This window comes from Aythya ferina (genome assembly GCF_964211825.1).
Source record: "Aythya ferina genome assembly, chromosome: 2".
Lineage (NCBI taxonomy): Eukaryota > Metazoa > Chordata > Aves > Anseriformes > Anatidae > Aythya > Aythya ferina.
Window position 1 is genome coordinate 54,505,080 of NC_140297.1, and position 26,513 is coordinate 54,531,592.

Sequence of the window (26,513 nt, forward strand, 5' to 3'; positions counted from 1 at the left end):
TGTTGTCTGGTATTGGTCCTTAAGTTAGTTTGTCATGCTTGTTCTCAATAGATGTCCTTAAAACAAATGTCTAAAAATAGCAAATGTTTCTTACCTGTGATTTAAAGCTCCTCCGTATTCAGAAGCTCCCTGTTACGGACACTTCCTTTGTGCATCTGATGTTCCTGGCAACTGGCATTTTTGGTATGAAATGCAAGCTAACTATATTTCCCCATGTAAGAAACAAACATTTTAATTAAGAGGATCAGCAGTGATATTTATTTATTTATTTATTTATTTTTTTAACATACCTACTTCTATGAAGACAAGGGCTCAATTCATCAGACAAACTGCATGTCATTCAAAGATTTTTTTTCACGGCTATCGCATTCAAGCTGCAATTCAAATAAATTATTTGTGGGCTACGTTCAAGCAGCAGAATATGTGCAGCATGAAGCAAATGCATGGGTCAGTACCAGTTCAGAAGATCTCTCCTTGCACACACAGATTAGAAATGTTGCCTGTTAAGCGCTACAGTGAGTGGTGGACTTCAGTTTTAGTGACAAATGGAACTTAAGTATTAGAAAAATACCTGCTGTTTTGGTGCCTTTGCTGCCTTCAGCTCAGGTGGTATGGCTTTTTTTTTTCCAAGTAAACATTTGATAGCATTTTTCTTAACAAGCTCTTTCAAGAATCTTAGGCAATCCAGGTGAACATTGTGAAGTCTCACAAAAATTCTTGTAACTTAGTTAACATTATTGACATGTTAAATATTTGCACAGGAGGGCACTACAAAAGCTTAACGTATGTACTGCAAAACTCGCTAATTTCTTTTTGAGAATACTTCATCCCTAGATGCTACATGGATGCCTTACGTAGCCCATATTTGTGTGGTATTTGTTTTAACCAGAGTAGTAGTTGCATAAATCCCTCTAATTGACAAGAATGCAAGTTAAAGCTGCCTGCAGGCAGAAACACTATCTTTCAAACTGATTGAGAAAGTTAGCTTTAGTAGATCTACTGTGCTATAGTCTTTTGACCTCAGAATATTCTTTTCCACCTTTATGGCATGCACGCTCTTCAGGGAATAATGGTAGCTATTTGTGCACAGGGGAAAGCACCATAACTCTTCATTGAACTGAGCCCTAAATTAAAGTAACGGTTTTACAAATCTTTTAGGAAATCATTTTTTGGTATCTGTAGATACTCTCTAAAACTGAGTAATCAAGGATGCCTCCACAGAGATTTTACATATTAGCGATACAAATTAAATTATGAAAAGTGCTTAGAAATTTTTGTGGGTGTGAATGCGTATTAGTATTCAAAATCAAATATTTATATGGGTAGCTATTTATTATGTGGCCCTGCTGTGCCTTTAGAAAGGACCCCCCCTTTTTTTTCTTTTTTTTCTTTTTTTTTTTTTTTCTCCTGCACAGTCCAAAAATAAGATCCAATAATGGATATTGGTGTATTCTAAGGGCAAGCTTTTTGTGGTCAGTATCAGTAACATCTTCATCTGTGAGTATGCAGAATTCATTTTGTTTAAGGATTTTAGCATTTTTGTTTTGGTAGGTTAGTGTCTGCAGTTCTAACACATGAGATCGTTTGAATTAAACAATACATCAGTTGAGAAAATAATACATCAGTTGAGAAAATACTACATCTTTCTCTGCTAAAAAGAAAATTTCCCATCTAAATGGTAAGTAGCACAGGTTTCTTGTTCACCAGAAGCTCATTTTATTTTTTTTCTTTATTTTATGTTGTATTATTTCTTCCAGTTCAGCTTTTGCAGCTGTAGAAACATAAACCTTTGCTTTTGTTTTTGCCCTATATATTCAAAATGCAAATGACTTCAAGGTTGAAAGTTACAGCTGGGGAAAAAAGGAAAAAAAAAAAAAAATCAGAGACCAGGTATTAGGAGAGGCAAAGGATAATGTTGCAAATCTCAGTTTATCCTTGCAGAATGCTTGTCCTTCTGTAGTATGTATCCTGGCTTTCCACTTCTGCTGACATATCCAAATTCCTTGAGAGCCTTTCTCTGTCATAGCTAATTTCACCCCACTGCTTTCTCCATGAGTGGTGATGGAAAAAAATAAAGGCAGCAAAGTTATTGCTACAGAGAGCAGCTGAGATTTCCACTAGAAAAATCTGTCAAGCTGAAAAAAATGTCGTTGAGGACTGCTTCCCACAGCCATGTGCAGTAAGAACTTCCAAAAGTGGGGCAGTGAAGAAGTTCGGCTACAAGTACCAGGCTGAGGGTACATTTCTCTCACTTCCTGCAATTGGAGAACAGAGGTTATTTTTGCCTGCTTAGGCCACACAGAGAATATTCAAGGTGAAGGCATGTTTCCTATGTCTGTTACATATCACATAACTTGCACCCAGTAAAAAAGACCTAACTGACTGAGCTTGAAAAGTTGATTATCACTTTATCACAGGGGTGCCACATGCAACCTTCAGCCCTCAGATCTTGCCATATATTTCCACAGCTGCTACCAGTGGCATGCTTCTTTCTCTGGTCCCTTGCTGGATCCAAATGGTGACAGCTCAGCTGCTGAAGCAGCAATAAACAGAAGATGCAGACCATGAGAAAATATGGAAGAAGACTATGATATAGCTTGCATTTGCTCCAGGACTCCAAAGACATCCCTCACAAAGATACTTTCCCAAGCAACCTCAACAGCTATGTATCATCAAACTACAAAGCACCATCGGTGACAGAAAAAGAAATAATCACACATCATCACCAGCATAATTATGCAATTAAAATCTCAGTGTAGGCACAAATGGACTGTTCTTTGTTAGCTTAACAGCAGTTGGAGGAGATTCTGTGCAGGAGGTTCTATGTTGGGCATCTGCAGCAGGACGCTCTGCCAGAATAGCTGTTCCTGCTGGCCAGGCACCCTCCCTACAGGGAAGCGTGGTTCATAAAAAAGCAGCAAGGAGCCAGGCATGTGCACAGCCTTGCCTTCTGCTGAGTGCCCTCACCTCTGCTGAGATATCCCTACTGCCACTCAGAGATGATAATCTACCACTGAGTCTCAAGTGGAGAGCAGAAAGTTTTGCAAAATGAAACACACAAGATCTGGAATGGGCTAAATTTAGATTTGTTCATTTGACCCTAATTCTACATTCACGAACAAGCTTGTTCCTGCATCAGTCCTGCAGTATGTTGCTCCTTTCCCTGGGCCCTTGCAGTAGCATACTTGCAGGTAGATATTGCACCCTGGTGCAGGTCAAGGGAAGAGGAAAGGAGAGAAAATAAAATAAAGCTATTGTTGACAGACCTATCATCAGAGCTGTTTTCATTTATCAGAAAGCAAGTGCTGGTATCTCTGGACTCCTGCTGTAATTTCTGGTAATACAATACTAACTAGCTGCATTCCTGTAAGACCCTCCCCTTCTTTGTCCCACTACCTCTTTACTTAGATGTGACTTGATAATATGTGGTGACACATCAGTAAAAGAATTCCTCTATTTTCCTCCACCATGCTACTGTGCTATTCACTCTATACCATCTACACAAATCTTCAAGAAGGCAAATGTGCCAAACACAATTAAGTGCTGGATAAGGTTCATAAACCACACTTTCCTGTGCATTCTGAGTCCCTGTCTGATTCTCAGTGCAACATCCAAGAAGTGTATAAATATAAAATGTTGGTAAATAAAAAGCCCGGGACCTGTCTTTCTCCCCATCACCCCCTCCCAGTACTAACCAACACAGATGTGTCTCCACTGCACCCCAAAATAGTGAGCAGAACAGACTCAGTATGAGCAGAGCCCAAAACCAGATAGGTTGTCTTCAAAAAAGAGAATAGAAAATAAAGTGCAGAGAGCACTGACCTCATTTCTTTGCTATGAGCATTTTCCAGTTGGCAGTAGGCCAGGGGCAGGAGGAGGCATGGCTGGAACAAACCCTGCTGCAACAAACCTGGCAGGGTTTTGGCAGCAGAAAGCACAAACTACGTAGTGTTCTCAGATAACATGAACCAAACACACAGATGCTTACCTTATACCTTCCCACCAGTTAATTTATTTCAGGTTGGGTAGGAGTAGTGCAAGAAGGTGTGAAGGCAGGGAGCTGAAATTACAAAGAGTATTATATTCCCTTTGCAAATCCAGGTACACTCCAGGTGACCTGAACTGCTCAGAACATCCTACAGCACCTTCCCTGTTTCCCCACATATTCCTACCAGGCTGAGCTTGCTAGCACAAGTGTGACTGATGCAGTGGGCGCATGCTGGAGGCAGGATTGCCAGCTGACACATGCCAAAACACAAACAGAAAAAAAAAAAAAAAAAAAAAAAGTAATGATAAATAAATAAACAAATAATTTAAAAAAAAAAAAGAGAGAGAGAGAGAATTTACAGACTTTTTTTTTTTTTTTTCATCCTATTACTGAAGCTGATCATAAAAATTGGGACAAATCATAATGCATGGCCCCTATGGTCTAAATGTAGGCCAAGCTCCTGGCAGCACTCCGACAGGGGAGATGTAATTTACCTTCTTTGCCTCCTTGCATTAGTCCTAATCCCAGTATACTGAAGAGTCTGGCCCAAGTCAGACAGCCCAGCCTAGAGAAGCTCAACAGAAATCTGTCCTGGTGAGTCCTGGCAAGATGTCACACAAGGCCAGATTGCAGATAAGGAGACACCCATTCCCTGTTGCTTTCAGTGTGATAAAAGGAACTAAACTCCCCTAAGAAACTGGTCTGTCATGCCTGAATGCTGTACAAGGCAGCTTTCACTTCTGGTGCTTAACTGGAAAGGAAACAGTTTCCTAAAACCTTTCCCTGTTAAAAACTCTAATTTCTTGCAGCTAGGATGTGAACCTGACACCCTGCAAACATTAGAAGTAGCTATACTGGATTGCTATACTATAAATATACAAATATATGCAAATATATTAGTGTACTATTACTATTTATTAATATGATAAACGTTTCCTCTATATATAAAAATCCCAACATAAAGAACCAATTTCTGCTGTTTAGAGATCAACACTACACAAAGTTGATGGGGTGAGAACAGAACAGGGTCAGAGTGCTCTTGTGTGCTACAGCTGTGAGTATACAATTTTCTCTCCTTTCCTCACCATTTTCCCCTAGCAAAGCCATATGACCATTGTTCATTGCTGTGGGTGTGCTTTGTGGAAGGATTCTCAGGTTTTGCTTAAATTCATTGATTCTTCATTATTTTCATACAGTGATTGCCAAACATTTTGACGTAGTGAATATAATTTTACAATGAAGTTTAGCAGGGTCCCACTGTAGTTCATTACAGGGAGGTAAATAATTTGTAATTATTTATAATGTCAATGCCATCAACAGCTTTTGCAATGTTTTCCTGGGAAGATCTCAACACACTCTACAATGCAATGCAGTAGCATATCCATACTTTCAAATCTGGGGCAGTTTAAAGAGTATTTACTAGACCCCAATAGTATCAACACTGACATATAAATACTACCAACACATTCAATAACTACAGTGTAATGCCACTGAAATGTAATACTCAGAGCAGAGATTTCCATGCTTTAGCTTCACTGTTTCTGCAAGCAACTTCCCTCTCTCGTTTTAAAACCAAAGTTCATGCCAAGAAACTGCTGGAGGTTTTTTTTTTTTTTTTTTTTTTTTTTTCTCTCTCTTTTTTTTTTTTTTTCTAAGTTTCCTCCCAGTCAAGCTTTTAAAAATGCCCCTCTGGCCCTTTTCTCAGGCAGAGCTGGTGCAGCCATTTTCCACCTTTGGGGCATGCTAATTCCCACATCAGTTTCTTCATGGAAAACAAAACAAAACAAAATAAACAACAACAACAACAAAACACAACAACATTTTGAAGCAGGCAAGGCAGTTGCTTGCTTCCCTCTCTTTCCCTGCAACCACTAAATAAACAGAAGAAAAATTTGGGAAAGGGAGAGGGAGAGGGACTGCATCCTAAGCACAAGGGACCCTCTTCTCTGCTTTCAGCAAAAAAAAAGGTAAGGCTGGGCTTTTTCTCTGACTTTCCATGCAAGAAATTGTTCTTTCCAAACTCTCTGTTATCTTTTAAACACACTAATATTACTGTGTTGGGCTTTCAAGTTGAAAAAGTTATACAGCTTTCCTATCCAGCAAACCTTTTAATAAATTTGCTTAGGGGCTGCTGCTTTGCCCAAAACAAAGGCTTGCAAAACACAGCCAGGATTGGAAAGGACAGAAGAAAGGGAATGGGGAGAGGAAGAGCAAAGGAAGAAAACGTATTGAGGAAAGATGGAGCCGGGAGCTCAGGAAGCAGATTTAGAAGGGCTGTGTTTCCCTATACTCTCCCACCCCCTGCTACACTGTCCTGCCTGCCGTCCATTGTTCCCTGTCCGCTATCTCCAGGGAGTTGGTACTTAAGAGTTTCTTACGCCAGAGGTTGGACTCGATGATCTTGAGGTCTCTTCCAACCTAGACAATTCTGTGATTCTGTGATTAAGTGTGCTGTGTTGCAGAAACACGCAGAACACAAGAGACTGGGACTGTGTAGAAGAAATTATTTAATAGCTTATTTTAAATAACATGACAATGTCAACATGTGAACAATTTACACTTGTGGCACAGGTTGTCCTGTTGTTCTGCTATATGTCCTGTGCATACGTGTGGAAAAAGAAACAAATACTGTCCCATTGTGAGCTTCAGTATATAATCAAGGTTTAGACTTTCTTTTTTAAGAAACAGTTTGACATTGAAACAGAGCAATAATATATAAACAAAACAAGTTTTAAATAAGTTCCTAACCATGTTCTGTACTGAAAGCTATTTTTTAAAAATCACTTTTACATCTATAAATATATAGTACAAAAATGCAAGTTTACAAGCCATTTTTCCCAAAAAGATTTATGCCACTTGAAGTTTTAAGTAGCAACATTTCTCCAACATGCCACATGCATTTAAAAGCAATAATATTAAGTATTTACACATAAAGTTATGAAGTGTTTGGGAATATAAATTAGTAACAAGACACTGACAAAAATACACTTACTATAAAATAAATAATTCAACGGCTTTACATATGAGGGTATCTATAATATACAAACATAATATACAAGACTGTAGGACTTGATCTTGCAGTTGCTCATATCTGTCACTTGAGCATCAGAGTAATGCCAGCACAGTAAAAAAGCTGCTTTATGTGGCTACCTATATGCTGAAAATCAGGTGCCCATAATTAGCTTACTGGAATGGATCCTGATTGAAATGGTTTCTGATGAGAACAAGCTCCACAGAAAACCTGGTGTGAATGAATATGTGTAGTTTTATTCTTGTGAGCTGAGATATTGTTGGCATTCAGGGTCTCCTTTCACTTCTGAAGATCCAGGAATTTTTCTTCCAGTTTTTGGATAGACACACCAGCACCCAGCAGACTCTCCATCTAGTGAAGTCTCACACTAGGATTATTACGAAGAAAAACAAAAAAAGAAAGAATAAGTAATTAAGAAAACTCACTATGGGATGCTACAAGTAGAGCTGTAGAACTAGGACTGGAAACTCAGGAAATGCCACACATGGACTCATTCTGAATGTAGTAATCCTTGCTCTGACATAGCCTCTAACCAGAACAGTTGATTGAGGAGCTTTGATCCAAGCTCAGCTACCATAAGAGCAACAACAAATGTAAAACAGTTTGCCCAATTCTTGATAAACAATAGTATAAAACAGCCATATCTTCAGTAAGAAACTGAAGGAAAGCAGAATATACAAGCTAGAGAGATGAAAGCAATGGCTTGATGGCCTGATGCTTCATGCACAGAAGGAAATAGGATTCTTTCTTGGGATAGGGGGGAGTTAGATTTCTGTTCATGCCTGGTTAGATCCCAGGTCACAGCGAGTCACATGTTCATGCCATGCTCTAAAACAAGGAGTCTCAGTGACACAGATTTATGCAGACCTACTAAATTTGTGTGCATGACCTGTGGTTATTTTTTGTACTTTTAGAAGGCTAATGTTGCTCCAGAGAGTTTTGTCACTGAAAATGTATTTTACTGTGGGAGCTGAGAACCTCCTATTTCCATAGTGATTTTTACATATACAATGAACAATGTAGGCAATGTGGTGGATATTATGCATTAACATTGACTGTGAATATGCTAACAAATTAGTTACATGAAGCTTGACTTGGCCTGGGAACAGACAGAGTTAAAAGATCTTAGAGAAGGCTTTGCATACACCTGTTCTGTGAATGGAGAAGACTCCTGCCTCCATTTTTATCAGCCCAGAGCATGCGGCTCACTTTTAAGAGAAAGACAAACCATCTGTTCCTACTACAAAGTATCCCTGTTTTCACGACATTTTCCAGCAGCTGCAAACTTGTGAGCTGGAGAGCACAGGGCTATGAAAGGGCTATGTCAGACTACACGCAGCACTGCTGTGAGCAGACAGGAAAAAAGCACGTACCTGTTTACTGTGGTAAAATCCATTCTTGTTGCAGTTGGGCAAATAGAATTTGTAAATGTCCCCTTCTCTTCTCTGCTGAGCCTTTGCCAATTTATACAGGGCTCTGTAGAGCTCCTTCTGACAAGGTCCCTGCAGGAATATCATTTAAAAATTGTCAGTACTGAAATCACAAAGAATCCAACCAAAAAAAAAAAAAAAAAAAAAAGTATGATCAGTATAGAAGTAGAAAAAAAATTGAAAATAATTATTAGTCATACAGTCTGCACCAGGCTGCTTTGCATGTAGTTTCTACATGTTTCAATAGGAGCACAGCCAGAAAACTCTGATGTTCCATTTAGGCCTTTGTTTTTATTCTTTGAAGTATTTTCTGTCCTCAGAAACATGAGGATTTAAGTCCTTAAATTGCCACACAAGGAAATTTAACCTGTACTGAGTAAACACATTACTGCTCAGAGGGTACAATATCTCCTATTATGGGGAGGTGCGTGTCAGGAGGCTGGTGTACGTGAGGCTGGCCACGTTTTCTGGGTTGCCATGGTCTGGGTTGTTCTGTTGATGTATGGAGAATAGGTGCAAGACATATATAGACAGTACAAGAGCAAACATCTGAACGTTTGTTATCTTTTGTACAGGACATGGCCGTCACCAAAGCAGAGTGTAGAGCACTTGCTGTGGCTCCAAGACTCAGACTCAAAGTACCAGGAACTGGGAGTGAAAAACTGTTTGCCTGTCTCTCTTTTCCAGCTTTTTGAAGTCACAACTACTACTTCATTAATAGTGCCTAACATATTAAAAGGAATGAAAGGGGAGGAGAAGTGACTGAACAAATATTTTTATTGGGAGCGAAAATAATCTCTTCTTCACATAAGCAGTCCTATTCAAGTCAATGGGTTTATCTGTAGTTCTAGGTCAGAAAAGCAGAAGCCTAAAAATCAGAATTGGACCTAACAGCACTTAAGCATAGTCCAAACTAAATCAGTGCTTAAATTCTGCTCTGGGTGTGGAGTGAGGCTTCCCATGTTTCTGGGATGGGAAGTGGGGGCTATGTATTTGTTGTTGTTTGGCTGGTGTTGTTTTTTGTTTTGTTTTGTTTTTTGGGGGGGAGGGGGGAGGGCGCTGAGGGGTGCGTGAGTGCAAGAGAGGGAGAGAGCAAGCATTATGAAAGTGGGCTTTCCGTTGTGCACAATCCTAATCCAACTTCATGTCGCCGGGGCGCGGGTTTACACCGGCTGCATGAGACTACTAACTGTGGTTCTTTGGTGCCCTCAAGTGGCACCAGAACCTACTTGCTCACATCCCACATGCCCACTAACCACTGCAATTTTGCAGTGCTGAAGGTAAAAGTGAAGGTTAATTGCTGAGCTTTCTGTCTTTTTATGTGTACCTACTTGCTAGTGTTTCCTTGTGAAATTAATAAATGTTTTGGTTTGCACTGGTGTCTTATCAATGTTTCTATGTAAGTATTCCCTTTTTAGTTCACTGAACACTGGACCAGGCACAAATATATTATATATTTTTAAATTAAAACAAGAAAGAATTCTAAGATTGTAATATAGGTTTCTGGAAATTAAGGAACCATGTAATAATCTGATATTAATTGCAGAGCAAGATTCAGCCTCTACAAGGACTCTGTATAGGACAGATCTGATGCACACCTGTTTTTATAGCTCCTGCCATTTTGCCTGTTCCTCAGGCATCTGATGAAGGCATTCCAAAAGAAGTCTGTTCGCTAGCTATCCAAAATGCCAACATTTTGATGTTGATGTTGGAGTTTCATGCACATTTTAAATTTGTATTCAGAATCAGTAACTTCTACTGAAGTGGTCTATAAAAAGATTGCAAACGAAAACAAAAACAACAACAACAACAACAAAACCCTACCTGCTCTTTCCACTTCTTTAGTTCAGATATTCTCTTTGCTTTCATGTTTTCATATGCAGTGATGGCATTCCAGGGGATGGATTTGTCCTGGCCTATGGGAAACATCATCTGATAGTTCAGCATCTGATCCTGTGTCATTTCAGTGCTTTCTAAAGGTATATCCTCAGGTTCGATGGAGTCTGGAAATGAATGATATTTAAGTGAGATAAGGAAAAAGAAGGAGAATCAAAACCACCAACTAAAACATATAATGTCTAAGACAGATCCACTTCACTAGCTCTTGAAAGAGTAATAATTTACATTAAACATTTTGATGTTAATTCATATAAGGACACATGAGCTGTTCTCTAAAAAGCTGGTTATTTTATAAATACTTGGAATCACACTAATACAAAAGATTAAGCTCCAGATAGTCTGTTAGAAATTAAAAATTTTTATTGACCACAGTGGGTTGTAGTCACTTTCCTAAGCAAGTAAAGACTGGAGTGAAACTTTTAATGGATTTAGATTTTTAACAGCATGATGTGTTTCAGTTCTTATTTAGGAGATGAATTAGTCCAGACCTGATCCATGACATCTTGTACTTTGTTCTGTGGCTTGCCTCACAGAGGGCTAGAAATTCACAAGATATGGCAGAAGCTCATGGTGGCCTGCAGTGGAACAAATAGCTAAGGAGTGGAAGAAGCTGTTTGGATCACCCTGAGCATGACCCACGTGCCCATGCCTAACTTAGTGTGTGAACTCTTCCACTGGAAGCAAAAGTTCCTTCTCTTAGCAGAAACTCATCATGGGATAAAAGTTTGACATGTGTAAATAACTTGCTGGGTCAAGGCTGTAAATAATTATCCAATGGAAAAAAAAAAAAAAAGGAAGAGAAAGATTGAGGAGGGAAAAAAAAAAAAAGAATAAAAACAAAGAATGAATAAAAACAAATATTATAGCTTTTTAACTGATGGAGGTTTAAACACTCATTTTAGTCACTGTTCTCTCCACTCCCCACCTCCTCAAGTACAAGAGAAATTCAATTTACTACCACCAGTGACCATTGTTATTTTGAGTCAACCATGATTATTTCTGTAATGCCTACTGAGTTACCTTCATCACCACTGCATGAACATAGCAGCAATGATGGTGAGAATGTTAATAAACAGTAAAAATAATAATAAACATTTAAAAATAATAATAAACACTGAAAAAGTTTCTGGTCATTATCATTTGGCATAAGATGCTTGATACAGCTTTTTGCTCAAAGAAATTTGGTTAGCAATGCACTATTTAATATACTTTTAATTCTGAAAATGAACCCAAATGCAATGCCTGCTTAGGTCTTTTCATTCTCTCTCAAGACTTTTGGAGCTGGCCATCAACAATGTCTAGAAAACTTTTGTTGCACTCTAGTTGCTCTTTACTATTAGAGCGGAACAATCTCTAGAGTCCCAGAAACCTCACGCTGATTAGCCTGCATCGTCCCATTGAAACACTTCATCTTCTTGTCTGTGGCATAAAAGCCTGCTTTGCCTGCCTCGCACTGATCTGAGCATGTTCTCCTTGAAAAAGCTGCCTGCCTTTCCTGTTTCTCTAGCAAGTGCCTAACTTTGTCCACTTTTTTTTTTTTTTTTTTTTTTTTTTTTTCCCCCTGGCTTGTGACTTCCAGCACCTGCAGCCTTTCCCCCTGGGCACAAAGCACATCCCTCCTGGAAAGACCTCGTTCCGGGCCGGGGAGGAGCGGGGCCGCGACCGCGCCGTACCTGTCAGCTCCGCCGCGCGCATCCCTCCGGCCTCGCTGGCGGGCAGGCACGTCCCGTGCCCCCGGATGAGGGCGGAGAGGGGCCGGGGCTCTCCCGCAGGGACGTGGCAGCGGAGCCCTTGGCGGCAGCGGGCCGTGTACACCCCGCACGGCTGGCCCTGCCCGAGGGCGCAGGTCTGGCAGCAGCCGCAGCCGGGCTGCCGAGCAGCCTCCGGGCAGCCGGGCGCGACGGGCGGGCAGAGGGCGAGCTTCTCCTGGGTGCACGGGGCGCAGTGCACGGGCTGCAGGGCCACGCCGGCTGCGAGGCGAGGGCCCAGGAGCGCCGGCAGCAGCAGGGACGGCAGCCAGCAGCGGTGCAGCAGAGCCCGCAGGCTGCTCATGTCGCTGCTGAGGAGGGACGGCAGAGAGGGCAGCTCGGCGGACTGGGGAGCAGCAGGCAGTTTACATACATTCAGCTCGGCCGAGCCATTTATACAATGCTTTGCCTGGCTATTAATCTTTAACCCCAAGTTAACTATTATCTGAACAAGAGAGCCAGAGAAACATAATTTCACTGGCGGTTCAAATCCCTGACCACTCTTCCCCTCCCCTTTCACTTTCCCCCTTTATCTTTTTTTCTTTCCTCCAGACATTCAGGAATGCTTTTATTCCCTCACCCCACCTCTGCCCTAGCATAGTTAACAGGAAAAAATGCGGTGGGGGTGGAGGGGAAACGGGCAGAGGGGAATGGATGAGTGGGGGGTATCCCCTCCCCTTTTGCCTGTCACAAATGTCTCTTGTTCTTGACATTTGATAACAATGTAAATGTTTAAAAAAGAGGAGGGGGAGAGAGGGGAGGAGGGAAATCCCATTGAAACTGAAGCAGCTGACTTCATATTTCCACAGCAACAAATGCAACAAACCCTTGTTGAATTTTCATCATGTGCCTGCAGGTTAGGAGGACACTGACATACCAAAGAGGGGGCCCCAAGGGTAATAAAGCCATTGGGATCCTGTAACCACTGTACACATGGACACGGGAGTCCTTGCATTAACCTGCCAGAGGGGCTGCACAGCTGAAACTAAAGGGGTCTTCTGCCTCTGCTGCTGCTGGGACGAGGAGTATCAGTCCTCACAACATGCACTTGGGGTAAAATAATGTTGGTCAAACAAACCAGAGAGAAATTAAATAATTCTGCTTTTCTCTCTGTCCTGTTACCCTCTCCATCCACTCATATTTCACTTTTTTTTTTTTTTTTTTTTTTTTTTCCTCCTTTGCATGCAGTGGTTGTCACTATAATAAAAGCAAAAGCATTCAAACTTCACTGTGCTGAGCAGATAATTTTATCCTGGTATTTGCAGTATGTACTGAGCTTGAAATAGCAAATTCCACTGTCAAGTAATCTAAAGTAACATGATTTTTGTTTATTTGTTTTTGTTTTGTTTTTCATTTAGTTCTTAGTTCTCTGCTGCAAATGTGTCATTCACGTGAAAGAAAGTGAAGCAGAACTGCAGAGCATTCTTTAATATTTTATTTTTCACTTCTGTTTCTCTGGTACTGATGCCAAAGATTTTTATTTATAATGTAGTTTTTGTTGCCTTTTTAACTCCTTGTATTCTTAAGTCAGTTCTTGAAGTATTCTTATTAGTTATAGATTTTTACAACTTGAAGAGATTTTTTCACCTTACTACTTCATCTAAGAGTTTTATTTTTCCAATTTTCAGCCATTTAATGGAATGTAAAAAAAAAAAAAAAAAATCATCTTCAAAAGTTCAGGATATTCAGCTGCATATGCAAAAGGTAGCAGCCCTTCAAACTCACTTTCATTTTTAAGGATACTGAACAATTTTTTTTTTAAAGATAATTCTGTAGAATTCATATGTCTATGACTGGGAGAAGTGTCTGGCTGAAAAACTGTGGTATGACAATTTCTGCACAAAAATACAGCAATTAGACTTTTCAAGCTGTAATGTTTATTTTCCCCTTTCATTTATATTTTCTTCATGTTCATCTGCCTTGGGAAATGATGATCCACCTATCACTCAATGTGAAGTGATGAATATATAAAAGTATACCTTCTTCCCTCCTTTCCTCTTTTCTGTAAAAGAAAACAATGCAAAAACAAAATGTTTTGTGAAGAAACATGAAGAAAAAAATATAAATGATCCAGTAGACCCAGTTGTAAAATGACAAAGACCCAAAGATCTCATATACATTTGTGTATGTGCATGTATATATTCATTCACTTACCTATCTCTAGATAGCTAGAGTCTCTGCTATCTGAATTGAGCATCATAATTCTACTGACTGCCTATCATAAGCTTCTTGTCTATGAAATGACTGTACTCCAGAGTGACTGCTATGGTCTTGACTGCAGTTTTTCTTCCTTTGCTTTAAAAAAGGGAACATGAACTGAGAAGAAATTGCTTTTAATAATACATTTGAAACACATCTGTAAAAAGTTTTTTAACTCATCACCATCATTTTTAACTGATTGGATAAAGAGAAACTTAGTGCAAGACTGGAGTCTTTATCTGATGTGCAGGCCTATGTCACAAAACTTCCATTAGTTTGAATGAAAGTTCTTCCAAACCATAATCCTGTTTCCAGGTCTTTGGCATGCTTGTCATTGCTGGGGGGGCAGCTGGCAATATCTGAACTGCCCAGGCAATTCCTAACAACTGGCAGCCTTCTAGAAGACAGATTTTCTCCAACTTACCCTGTAATGATAAACAACCCCCCATGCACCCACTCCAATTACAAGATATTTTAAAATTGTGTTTATTTTGCTTCCTTTATGTATGATTGCAGGTCAACTCTAAATGATGGGTTAATTTTTTTCATTTTGTTTTGTTTGTTTTTTTAATTTGCTGTCCTTTGTACAATAAAAGTGAGGAAAGCTCATTTTCCTAAAGCAAAATTTGTAAGCAATTGCCTACCTGCACTGAAGTTAGACACTTAAGATCTATCCCTTCATCTTTCATTTATAGATATGTAAAGAATATACTTTAGAACAGGTTATAATAACGTAGGACAGTATCAATCAACAAAGCAGTGTATTTGTATAGGTTGTAAGACATCAATGAAATGAAAGTAGTGTATATGTTTATGTAGACTCTGTCTGATATAATACTACAACTCACCTACCAATCTTCATCTCTGACCCTAACATTGCCTTACAAACAGATAAGAGTCAGGAGGTTAAAAACATCCATAATGTAAAGCTATGTTTACTGAAGACTTTTTGTGGTAATCTTTAGATGTTCCAACTGGCGTCCTCTAATTTGAACCACTAATGAAGAGACACTACATGAATCCTAAACAAGGGTTACTTTTCTACAAGACTTTTCCCATTGATTTCTCAACAATTCTTAACCAATGACCTCATATTTCATGTTATTTTTTTCTTTAAAGCTGCATGAAATGACTCATAAAACTTAAAGTTTTATATGTTTAAGTACAAGTGATCTTTATCCTCTAATCACCAAAAATTCAACTGGCTTGCCAAATAATTTCCTAATGGGACTGCTTCACTGGTTTAAAATACCCCAAACAAACAATGGAATATCCTTATAATTTTACCTTTGATAAGAAACTGATACTAAATTGTAAGTTTAATATCTAAAATTACTACGTGTTGTACGTACATACAAGTACACGCATATATATATATGGCATCTAGCATATGAAGAGAAACAGCTATAGATACATGAAAAACCCACTTTCTTCTTTCTCATTTGTCCCATCAAAGATACTACGTGACAGCTCTATGGTTTATTAGGATTTTATTTATTTTATCCAAGTAATTCATAGTACTGAAGTTACTGCTGAATAATTTGAGTGTTTATTGATTGATTTTTTTCATAATTTTCACTTTGCAACAATGACATATATGTCTTTTGGTATTATTTTTCTATTCTGGTTGGATAAGAACAACTTCTAGATTCTGGATGCAGATAAGGACATGTTCCACATTTGTTTTGCACTGATATTCTCTAACTTTTGCAGACTGACTTTTGGCATTTTTTCCCAGCACTTTTTTTAGGGGGGAGGGGTTATAAAAATATTTTAGAAATAACTAGGTGATTTTGGTGCAGAAGCTCCAGTGAGAAAAGTGAGGTATGTCTCATGGTAAGTCTAGCTAAGGAAGCCTCTCTGTGTCAAACCATGGGTAATCTAGTTAAAAGGGGGGAGAAGAGGAGGAGTCATTCATTTCAGTGGTGGTGCCTGAAGCATTTGTGCATTGAATAAAATGTCTTTTTTCCAAAGCTGTGTGTCCACAGACCAATTAGATAATTATTTTCAAAAATAGTGATCTCTGCTGGCAAGAAAGGATAAAAAGCAGTCTTACCATGCCATAGGCCAGCTGCTCCACGCAATGATGGTACAAGCGAGAGTTTGTCCTGCCAGAGAAATAATCCAGACATGAGGTAAAGCTAAAGGAACTCCAGAGAGCATGAATTCCTGTGTGGAGAGTTAATATAAAAAAGCTGTGGATTCACCTCATTTACTATTGTCAGCATTACTAAACCCAGGTAGGGATATTCCCTGGGGCAACCCATGGAAATGAAGGTCCTCCAGTGCCTACCAGGTTGGGCTGTAGCTTAGCAGGGACTTTGAAAAATTTTACTGATCCCTTTAGTATTTCCTTCAGGAACATAAACTAGCATCAGCTGTTTAAATCTCTGTATGTTTCTGGCCACTGTGTCTCAGCCATGGACCCGAGAAGAGAAAAAAGCACTGTCAAAAAAGTAATGTGTCCTTTACCATGGTTCCTGAGTGCTATAGTGCTACTTAAGACATGAGTCTCCAGACTTCACCACTGCTGGGTTAACTTCCGAAGTGTTTGCTATCTTATGCTGATAAAAGAAAAGGTAAATTTTCCGAAGATTTTCTTTAAAAGCAATGTAAATAGATCTTTCAGATATATATTTGAGCATCTTATTTAAAGGGCAATTTGAGACAGTAATAGAGAGCTACAGCTTCCTTTAATGCCTGGGTCCATCACATAGGCAAAATGCCATAATCTACATGAATCCACCTTTTCTCCCCAAATTAATACTTGTCTTTCCAGGAACAAAGCTTTCCATATGAAGTAGAGAGGGAACTAGGCAGCATTGGCAGAAACAAAGTGAGATCCAGACCCAGACTGGGGGCATCATTTACTATAGACAGTTACACAGCTATGGAGAAACATGGCTGTGGAAAAACAGCCAATAATAATTAATTTATACTTGTTTATACATAATCAGTTGCAGTGCTGGATGTCCCTTTTCACACTAAAGATGCTGTGTTTTTAAAGAAATATACTGCTTACCCAAAATTCAGTGCCATGGGTGCCACTGAGGTTTAGGATAGGTTCAAATTCCTGATCTTTTCTTCTGATGTGCAGGAGGCTTTTCTCCTCCATGACGATCTTTGCCTGTTAGTGGTAGAAACTAAAGGTACTGTTCTTTCCTCTTTTTATCTTTTCTATAATGTTAATAAAAGTAGAACTAAATCACAAGACCCAGACCACAGTAAGCCAAGAGGTCCATTTTTTCGGGTATCCTGTGAAGTGGAAAACCAAAACTTAGGTACAAACATGCCTGAACTATGCCTACTACAGGAGGAGGGGCTAAGCTGCAGACTGCAGCCTGAAAGTCTCAGCAAGAGGGTAAGAGAGCTGCTCCATACACCAAAATGATAATCTGTTAAAATGGGAGATTATATTTCCCTTAATTATTTACAACTGTCTTCTACATTTAGGCTGTTCACCCCTGCACTGGTTTTTGCAGTAATAAAACAGTTCACTCATCTGCTTTTGTGAAAAAAATCTGTCCCTGCTTTTTGTCCTGGGGTATTTCTGATTTCAGCAATATCACTTATTATTATCAATAGAGTTGTGTGGTGGTTTTACCATGCTAGTCAGCTAAACACCACAACTGCTCTCTCACTCCTCCTCCTTAGATGAGGATGGGAAGAAGTAAAGTAAAGAACAACTCACAGGTTGAGATAAGGATAATTTAATTGAAGGAAAAAAATAATAATTATTATTAAGGAAAGATTGTTATTAATTAAACAATTTAACTAAAGGGAAAAATTAAAAGGGAGAGGAGAAAAGGGAGGGGGAAAGGGAAAAAAAAAAAAGGCTATGTGGAGTGCAGAGAAAGAAATTACTCTCGACTTCCCACAAATGAGTGATGCTTGACCACGTCCTTGAAGCAGGGCCTCAATGCACATAGCTGGTGTTCAGGAGTAGGACCGATGTTTTCACAACGAGAACCCACCCCTCTCCTCTTCTCCCTGTTTCCACCTTTTATTGCTGAGTGTGACATCACATGGTATGGAATATCCCTTTGGTTGGTTTAGGTCAGCTGCCCCGGTGATATTTCTTTTCTCACTTTTTTGCCCACCCCCTAGGAGGGTTAGAGAGAGTCCTGATGCTGTGCCAGCACTGCTCAGCAGCAGACACAACACTGGTGTGATAACACTGCTGTCTACAAGTGCAGAGCACAGCACTGTATGGGCTGCTGCCGGGAAAGTTAACATTCCAGCCAGACCCAGTACAAGTCGCTAAGAGTACCAAGAGTACTTTTCAATCTTCAGAGCTTCTAATTGTTTCCCCAGAGCATGAGGGACAGGACTTCAGGGTTTCAGTCAATTCTAGAGATGTCAAGGCTTGCACAGAGAAATGAAACCAGGAAGCCTGCTACTGGAATTCAGGATTGCCTTAGCTATTCAAACGTAATTACCATTGAATTAGTATCTGATAAGAGTGAAATATTTTGATGCTCACTGCAACCTAAACCTATGTGTATTTACAGTTTCTAGCTGTTTCTATGGGCCCCACAGTGAAATTTAGGCAAGTTCATACTGTCCATAGGAAAAAAGATGCCAAAGGTTGTGGCGTTTGCTTGGGACCCCTGAACCTTTCACTGAGGGGACCAAGATTTGCTTTCTGGGGGAAGAGGTAGAACAGGATGAAGACCAAATAACTGTGGGACACAACGTTCTTGTTCAGGAAGGTCACCCTACATGGCACATACTTTTGGGCAAATACACTTCAGCAAGCACTTCAGAGAAAATTGAAGCTGTTAACTTGACTTGTCATTAGGACACTTAAAACTGCATAGGCTCCTTGAAGAGGTGCACATTTTGCAAATAGAGACCTGAAGTAGTTAATCCAACCTGTGATTATATCAAAATCACACTGGAGATAAGACTGAATATTACACGAATATTTGTCTGACCTGGTGTACAAATAATCTCTGCCATCAAACACAGAGATCACACAGAGTTACTGGATTAAAAAAAAAAAAAAAATCAATAAAATTAATGTATAATGAAACAAAGTAAAAGCCAAGATTAGATTCCCAAGGCACTTTGTTAAAGATGAAAGCAGTGCCTCTCTTTACAAACAGAAACTTGACCACATTTAATAAATATTCAATAAATTTTGCCTTCTGTAGTAAAACCATGTAGAAAAGCATAAAATTTCTAGTGACTCACAGCTCATTCATGATGTTTCAATCATAAAAATTAAGATAGTCACAGAGAGGAATTATTTGATGTCTCAAAAGATTTGTTTTATGAAATCTGAGTGAGCTGTTGTAGAAATGTCTAACTATGTAATAATAAATTTAAGGTTTTAATTTGAATTGTGGTTTTGCTGTTGTTGTTATGATTAGTGACTGAGAGACTATGACATGTTTGTTCCCAAAACCAAACAATCCCCCCAACACAACTTCCTTATTAACGTAATTTACTACTTTTTTTATATACAACATTGCTTTTTATCCCCTCAGATTTAATAGCTTTCTTAGTGTTAAAGTTACCTAGTGAAAATACATTCCACAGACTGCTTAAGGATATGCAAAGGAGCTCACCTTTTAAAATAATAATGCAGAACAATGTATTCAACTCTTCTCCAAACATTGTCATGACAACCTTATCATTTTGCCAGTCTCATGTAAGGATTTTCCTCTGTTTTAATACATTTTTTTTTCATCACCCAGTTGTGGACAAAAAAAAAAAAAAAAAAGAAAAAAAACCACCCCACCTGCTACTGGATGTACTAGTCAAGGTCAGGATACACTATTGATTTGTGTGCTTGCATCATAACCTTTGTAGTATTATTTCCAGTCCTACTCACTTAGTGAACTTTTTTTTCAGCTACTCAGGGCTATTCAGGTTGCCAAACAGCACTTCTTTCTCCTTTTTCCACCATTCCAGTTTAACCCTTCCTTTCTTTCCTCTGGCATAATTACAGTTATAATGTGATTAAAAATCTTACATATTGTGTGCAGTGGATTTTTTTATGTGCGAGTTGTTATGTGCGAGTTGTTATGTGCGAGTTGTTTGTTTCTGTTTTTGTTGTTGTTGTTGTTTGTTTGTTTGTTTTTTAGAGAAAACCAACAACTAAAAAAACACCAGTCTATTTTGTATGAATACCATCACCCAGCACCAGCTTGATTTAGTTGTATACTGTATGGTGTTCTCTTGTCAGGGAAGTATACTTTGAAAGCTATTTTACCTAGGTATTTTTTTTAATCCAGTTCCTCTCCCAGTAAATTTATCAGCAGTGCTGCCCATACTTTTTTCCCCTCTATCTGAATCCACAGCTTCTTTCTGTAGTAGAAAGCTGGAATATTCTGTTTCTAGGAAAAAATAAATAAAAACACTTTGTTTTTGTTTTTCTATCTGAAAAGTAAGAGATATTTCTTTTCCCCTTTCATTGCTGACATGTCCTCTTTAGGAGAAGTTGTAAGATGTAAGCTTTAGCAGCTTACAATATCTGCCAGTAGAAGATGGTCACTTCAGTAGACAAACTTGCAATGAGATGAGGAGCTGAAAGTAAAAGGCAGCAAGAAGACGACATGTAGAGCTGGGAAAAAAAAAAAAAAAAAGGATGAAAGGATGAAATTGAGGACAACAGAAGTGATAAAAACAACAGCAATGCTAAGAAGCAGAAAATCCTTCCTTCCTTCCTTCCTTCCTTCCTTCCTTCCTTCCTTCCTTCCTTCCTTCCTTCCTTCCTTCCTTCCTTCCTTCCTTCCTTCCTTCCTTCCTTCCTTCCTTCCTTCCTTCCTTCCTTCCTTCCATGAAGATTGTTTTTCTTCATTCCTCTTTCTATTTTTCAAGAAAAAAATAAAACAAAGCAAAAACAAAAGCAAAGACAATGAGTAATTAACCTATGATGCAAGTTCAACCTTCTTTTCTAATAAATACTTAGGCAAACTAGAATAGCTTTGACGGGTGACACTTAAAAGCCAAGACTACAAAATAAGTCTAAGATGGTGATTACTGCCTTGCAACCTAGGACACTTGGTTTCAAAGTCTGGTGTCAAAGGAGAAGGGGATTTGAAATGCATTCTGTCATTTCCTAGAGTTTTACCCTGCAGTTTGCTGAAACTAAAGGCAGAAAGATACACCTACTTGTGTAGCTAAAGTGCTGTGAGATCACATATATAAGCAGTGCCAGGAGACTGACAACCAGGAGCTGTTGTCAAGTACTATGGGGTTTGCAAGTCTGTTGGGACTGGCTGCATTATCAAAACAAAACAAGCAAACAAACAAACAAACAAACCAACACATTATGCACACAGCAATACAACACCTTAGAACCAAATCTGGGGGAAGCTTACATGTTAGGTGGGGTCCTAGGATCTGTGCCTACCTACCTATATCTAGTTGTTGATTACATTTGAAAATGTTACCAAGTAGCTTCAACTGTTCCAGCTCTTCTAAGGTTCTGCTAAGCTCAGCTGAAACTTCAGTATGTTTGTTAGTGTTAGGCCAGAGGTTGGGCTAGGTGATCTTGGAGGTCTCTTCCAACCTAGAGGATTCTGTGATTCTGTGTTGAGCTTGCATTGACAGAGGAAGACTGGGAAAATTTTGTGCTTTTATGTCTTATAGAACAAAACACACTGGGATACAAGTCAGTGATGCTGCTGTGTTGTTTATTACTCAGTTGTTTTTACTGTAGCAGGATGATAGCACATTGTGCATTGATGAAAATAATAATAAAAGAAAATTGTTTCCCACTTTTCCTAGTTATCCCAAAATTATTCTGCTATGATCAGTGAAGAATTAACTTGGTTACCATTTCTCTAGTATTTACATTTTTCTTCAACCTGCCCTGCTACAACATCACTCCAGCTGGGCAGAGCACTCCCAGCTCTGTCAACAGGAATGTTACTATTGCTTCGGTGGGAACAAGGTTGAGCTCATAAATCTAGGGTGAAAACATTTCTGTCTCTTCCCTCTGTTCTCGGTAGTGTTTTTGTTCTTCTCCATCCAACATCACGCTTAGTCACCATCAGCAGGTAGATTGTGTAATATCCGTTCAGAAATAAGCGTAGTAAAAACAATTCCCTAGGTCAAGGTCACAGCTTAGCTCCTAAAGGAAAAATACTGGCCTAAAGGAGTACCCTCAGGGGAGGCTGTTCTGAACATGCAAACATATTCAGTGTTATATTGAAAGCCAGAACAAGCACAAAGCTTAAGAAACCATTTCAACTCTGATTCACTTTCATCCATGCAGAAGTTGTGTGGTGTGTGTGTGTGTTTTTTTGTTTGTTTGTTTGTTTTTTTCTGTTTGTTTGTTTGTTACAACATGTTTTAGAAATATGATGTCTTGAGACTTATCTTCTCATCATTCTCATGATGAGTCTCAATATAGTCCCAAATCTTTTCCAGTCTCACCACCCACAATCCATACTTGGTGTTGCTAATAAAAAGGCCTATTTTGTGGGGGTGTTGGATTCTACAGCTCCTGCTAAAGTTTTTTGTAAACTGGGCTGATATTGCAACATAAATATGCATAAAGGAACTTTGCTCATCATGAGAGTCACCAACCAAACAGTAATTGGTTGGTAACTGTTGCTGCTAGAGTATGAACATAAAACAACATTGAAACGGCACAATAGTAGTGCCTCTCTCAGTTCTTATTCTTTTCAAAGTATATGTGCATACTACAACAGAAAACTAACTGTATGATTAAACTAATTAGCAGTCTGCTAGAGAAAGGAAAGTACAAATCCTGTACACAAAAGGTTTTTTTGTTTGTTTGTTTGTTTAAATTATTTTCCCCCAAAGGATGTACTTATACGTGCAGGATAAGAGTAGCTATATATACATGTAGTTTCATATTCCCTAACATTTTGGATTTTAAAAAGTTGAGACAAGTCTTTCTTTGGGAACACCATTCACTATAGGGATAATGTATAATTTCATATTATATAGTTATGGTTGAAATCCCCTAGTAAACTATAATTAACAGTAATACTGTTGGTGTAGATAAAGTATCAGACACATTTCAACAGCCCTATGAAATGCCAACTAATTCTGCACGTTTTCCCATGAAAAGCTAGTAGATCAATGTTGTGATTTTTTTCCAAATTCATGAGGACCTGAAGTACTGTGATATAAATGCTACAAAGCCATTTGTGTTTCTTGTTAAACATTCCACAGAGAGGAAATAGTAGTTTCCAAAATCTTGAAAGCCCTCATTTTTGTGCATCTGTCTGATACAGCCTAAGGATTTGTAAAGAACCTTGAAAGTCAGTCCCATGTTACAACGGTGGACAACTATTTTCCCTCCACTGATGAAAGTCTCTGGGATTTTATCGGCACCAATTAGTTCCATAAACTTAGCAGGGGGCAGCCTTGTTCTCTTGAAAACTTTCCTAGCATTTACAGTGTTCTGAATCCTAGAATGTTTCACATTGTGCTTGGCATAAGCCCAAATACTTTTTAGCAGCCGTAGTCTCTGGATTCCTCTTGTATTTGATTTAGCCTGGACTAGAGCCTGAGCAAGACCTTCCCAGCAATTGCATCCTTAGCCTGCTAAGGACTGAGTCTTGGTCCAAGAAGCCTTTAATGACTTCCACTTAGGCTAGCATTGTGGATTTGTCAACCTAAAAAGACAAAGGCACTTCAGGGTATAACAGCTAAGCCTGAGCTTTGGCAGAAAACTGACAACAGCTATCAGAGTGGACTTTGAAGATGTGCAAAGAGTACAGCAGTGAAAATCAGGCATGGAGGACAAAAGACTGTGTTTATAAGGAAGAAGTCACTAGAAGACAGACTGGAGAAGACATTAAATGGAGACATTTGAAGATATGAATGGGTTCATATCTTCACTGGATGCTGGAGAGCAGCCCCACAGAGAGAGATCTGGGGGTTGTGGTTGACAGCAAGTTGAACATGAGCAAGCAGTGTGCCCAGGCAGCCAGGAGGGCCAACCATATCCTAGGGTGTATCAAGCACGGCATCACTAGTCAGTCAATGGAAGCAATTTTCTCGCTCTACTCTGTGCTGGTGCGGCCTCACCTCAAGTACTGTGTGCAGTTCTGGGCACCACAGTACAAAAAGCACATTAAACTGTTGGAGAGCGTCTGGAGGAGGGCGACAAAGATGGTGAAGGGCCTAGAGGGGAAGACATATGAGGAGCAGCTGAGGTCACTGGTTCTGTTCAGGCTGTAGAAGAGGAGGCTGAGGGGAGACCTCATCGCAGTCTACAACTTCCTTGAGAAGGGGTGTGGATGGTCAGGTGCCAGCCTATCCTTCTTAATCACCAGTGATAGGACCAGCAGGAATGGTGTCAAGCTGAGACAGGGGAGGCTTAGGCTGGACATCAGGAAGAGGTTCTTCACCGAGAGGGTGGTCGCACACTGGAACAGGCTCCCCACTAAAGTAGTCACTTCACCAAGCCTGTCTGAATTTAAGAAGCGTTTAGACTGTGTACTTAGTCACATGGTCTAAAATTTTGGGTAAACCTATATGGCACCAAGAGTTGGACTTGATGATCCTTATGGGTCCCTTCCAACTTGGGATAACCTATGATTCAGCCAGGAGCCAAAGGTGAGTTTGAAGGATGACTGGGAAAAAGAAAAGCAGAAGCAAGATCAAGACCTTCTGATAGCAGGATGAGAAGCCTGACAAAGGAACAATTGCAAATGGCTATATAGGAAGGTACAAATAAACAAGAGGTATAAATAAACTAAGACTAAGGTGATTGGATAATGTGATCAGGGTAGAAGAGAGTTTTTACACTAGCCTTGCACTTCCCTGATCAGGCCCTGGCACAAGTCATAGATGCAGATGAAATGCCTCCAAGCCCAAGGGGAATAAGAGAACATCTGCAACCCTATTTTATCTCAAGAACAGCTTGGGATCTACACCAGCCAGGAGCTCAGTTACCAGAGGAACCTGCAGAGGCCAGACAAGCAGCCTAGGTAACACAAACAAACAAATACCAGAATGCTAAGCATCAAACCAAGTGAGCATATTTGAACCTGAGGGGCAATATCACCTCACTGCCTGGCTACCACAGAAAGTTGTATCTGGGGACACTGCTGTTCTGAGTAACTCCGGAGAGTTCCATTTCAGAATTCATTACTAAAAACATCCTACTTCCTCTTAAACACCAAGAGAGGCTGTAAAGCCACAGCTCCACTCTTGCATTTTTGAGCATAACATAGCTGCTACTAGTGAGTGTCTTGTAATGTTGGCATGGACCACACTTCCGCTTCTCTGCGGTCTTGAGCAAGAGACATTACAAGTTTTAGTATGTAAGAAGGAAAAGCAATGGCTTTCCCTGACTCTGTCCAGAATTTGCAGCTTCTTTTGAACAAGACCTCATGTCTTTGGAGCCATTAGGAAGCAGGAAATCCAGTTCGCTGGTCTCAAAACCAGAACAATCAGGAAAACACATGTACTAGAAAGGAGGTAAATCTGTTTCGGGTCACTGTTGCTGACAACCCATTGACCGCTTACATGTTTTAAACTCTGCCTAAATATTAAGTAACATACAGCAGCAGGAACTAAAGCATTACACTTTTGGCACTACTTCTTGACAGGTGCTTCACAAGCAGCTGTTTAAACTGAACTTCCATTTCAACAACAGAGCCTCCAGGGCAACACCCCCTCCCATCCCCCTCCAGCAGCTCCAGAGAGGAACAGAAAATCTGCAGCCTCTTAAAGCAGCTAGTGAAGCAGTAAGGATCTCTGATATGACTGTGTAGCACATTTGCAAATACACGTCTGCAACAAACTTATTTAGAACCAAACCTTCAATGGTTATTACAATCATTAATTAGTAATCTCCAGAGGCCAGCCTCCCTCCTTGGTGCCTCTCACTATTTCCTCATCTCCCCAGCTAGCAGCAAAAAACACTCCTGATTGCATCAGTTTTGATTACTCTTTAGATGAGGAGACTCTCCTCTGGCTAACCAGGGTTACACTCATGAGGCCCACTAGGACTTTGCCACTTTGGTAACAGCAGCAATCCTAGGAGATTTGAATGTTATACAAAAATAGTGCTCAATGGCAGGATGAAGAATAATTCTTACATAAAACCTCTCTCTCCCTTGTTTATTCCAAACCTTCATCTACTGCACATTAACATTGTCTCTTATGTAGAGGCTGTATTTGATTTTTATTTGACACCTGCTATACCTAAGAGGTAAGAAGAATCACAAAACTCAAAGACAAATCAACCAATAATAATAATAAAAAGCCTTCAGAAA

The 26,513-nt window shown here is 39.6% G+C and overlaps 1 protein-coding gene and 1 long non-coding RNA gene across 2 annotated transcripts; one reads left to right on the plus strand and one right to left on the minus strand.

The window, feature by feature from the left end:
• Positions 1-5,768: 5,768 nt before the first annotated feature.
• Positions 5,769-9,824, plus strand: LOC311432037. The gene is made up of 2 exons (XR_014689794.1): positions 5,769-5,955; positions 9,025-9,824. It is a non-coding gene; the product is annotated as an uncharacterized lncRNA (long non-coding RNA).
• IGFBP1 (insulin like growth factor binding protein 1) lies at positions 6,478-12,525 on the minus strand. The gene is made up of 4 exons (XM_084510064.1): positions 12,022-12,525; positions 10,274-10,452; positions 8,393-8,521; positions 6,478-7,386 (listed from the first exon to the last, which is right to left on the minus strand). Exons 1-4 carry the CDS (start codon positions 12,398-12,400, stop codon positions 7,255-7,257), a joined length of 819 nt encoding a protein of 272 aa, XP_084366190.1. The 5' UTR covers positions 12,401-12,525; the 3' UTR covers positions 6,478-7,254.
• Between the last annotated feature and the right edge of the window lie 13,988 nt (positions 12,526-26,513).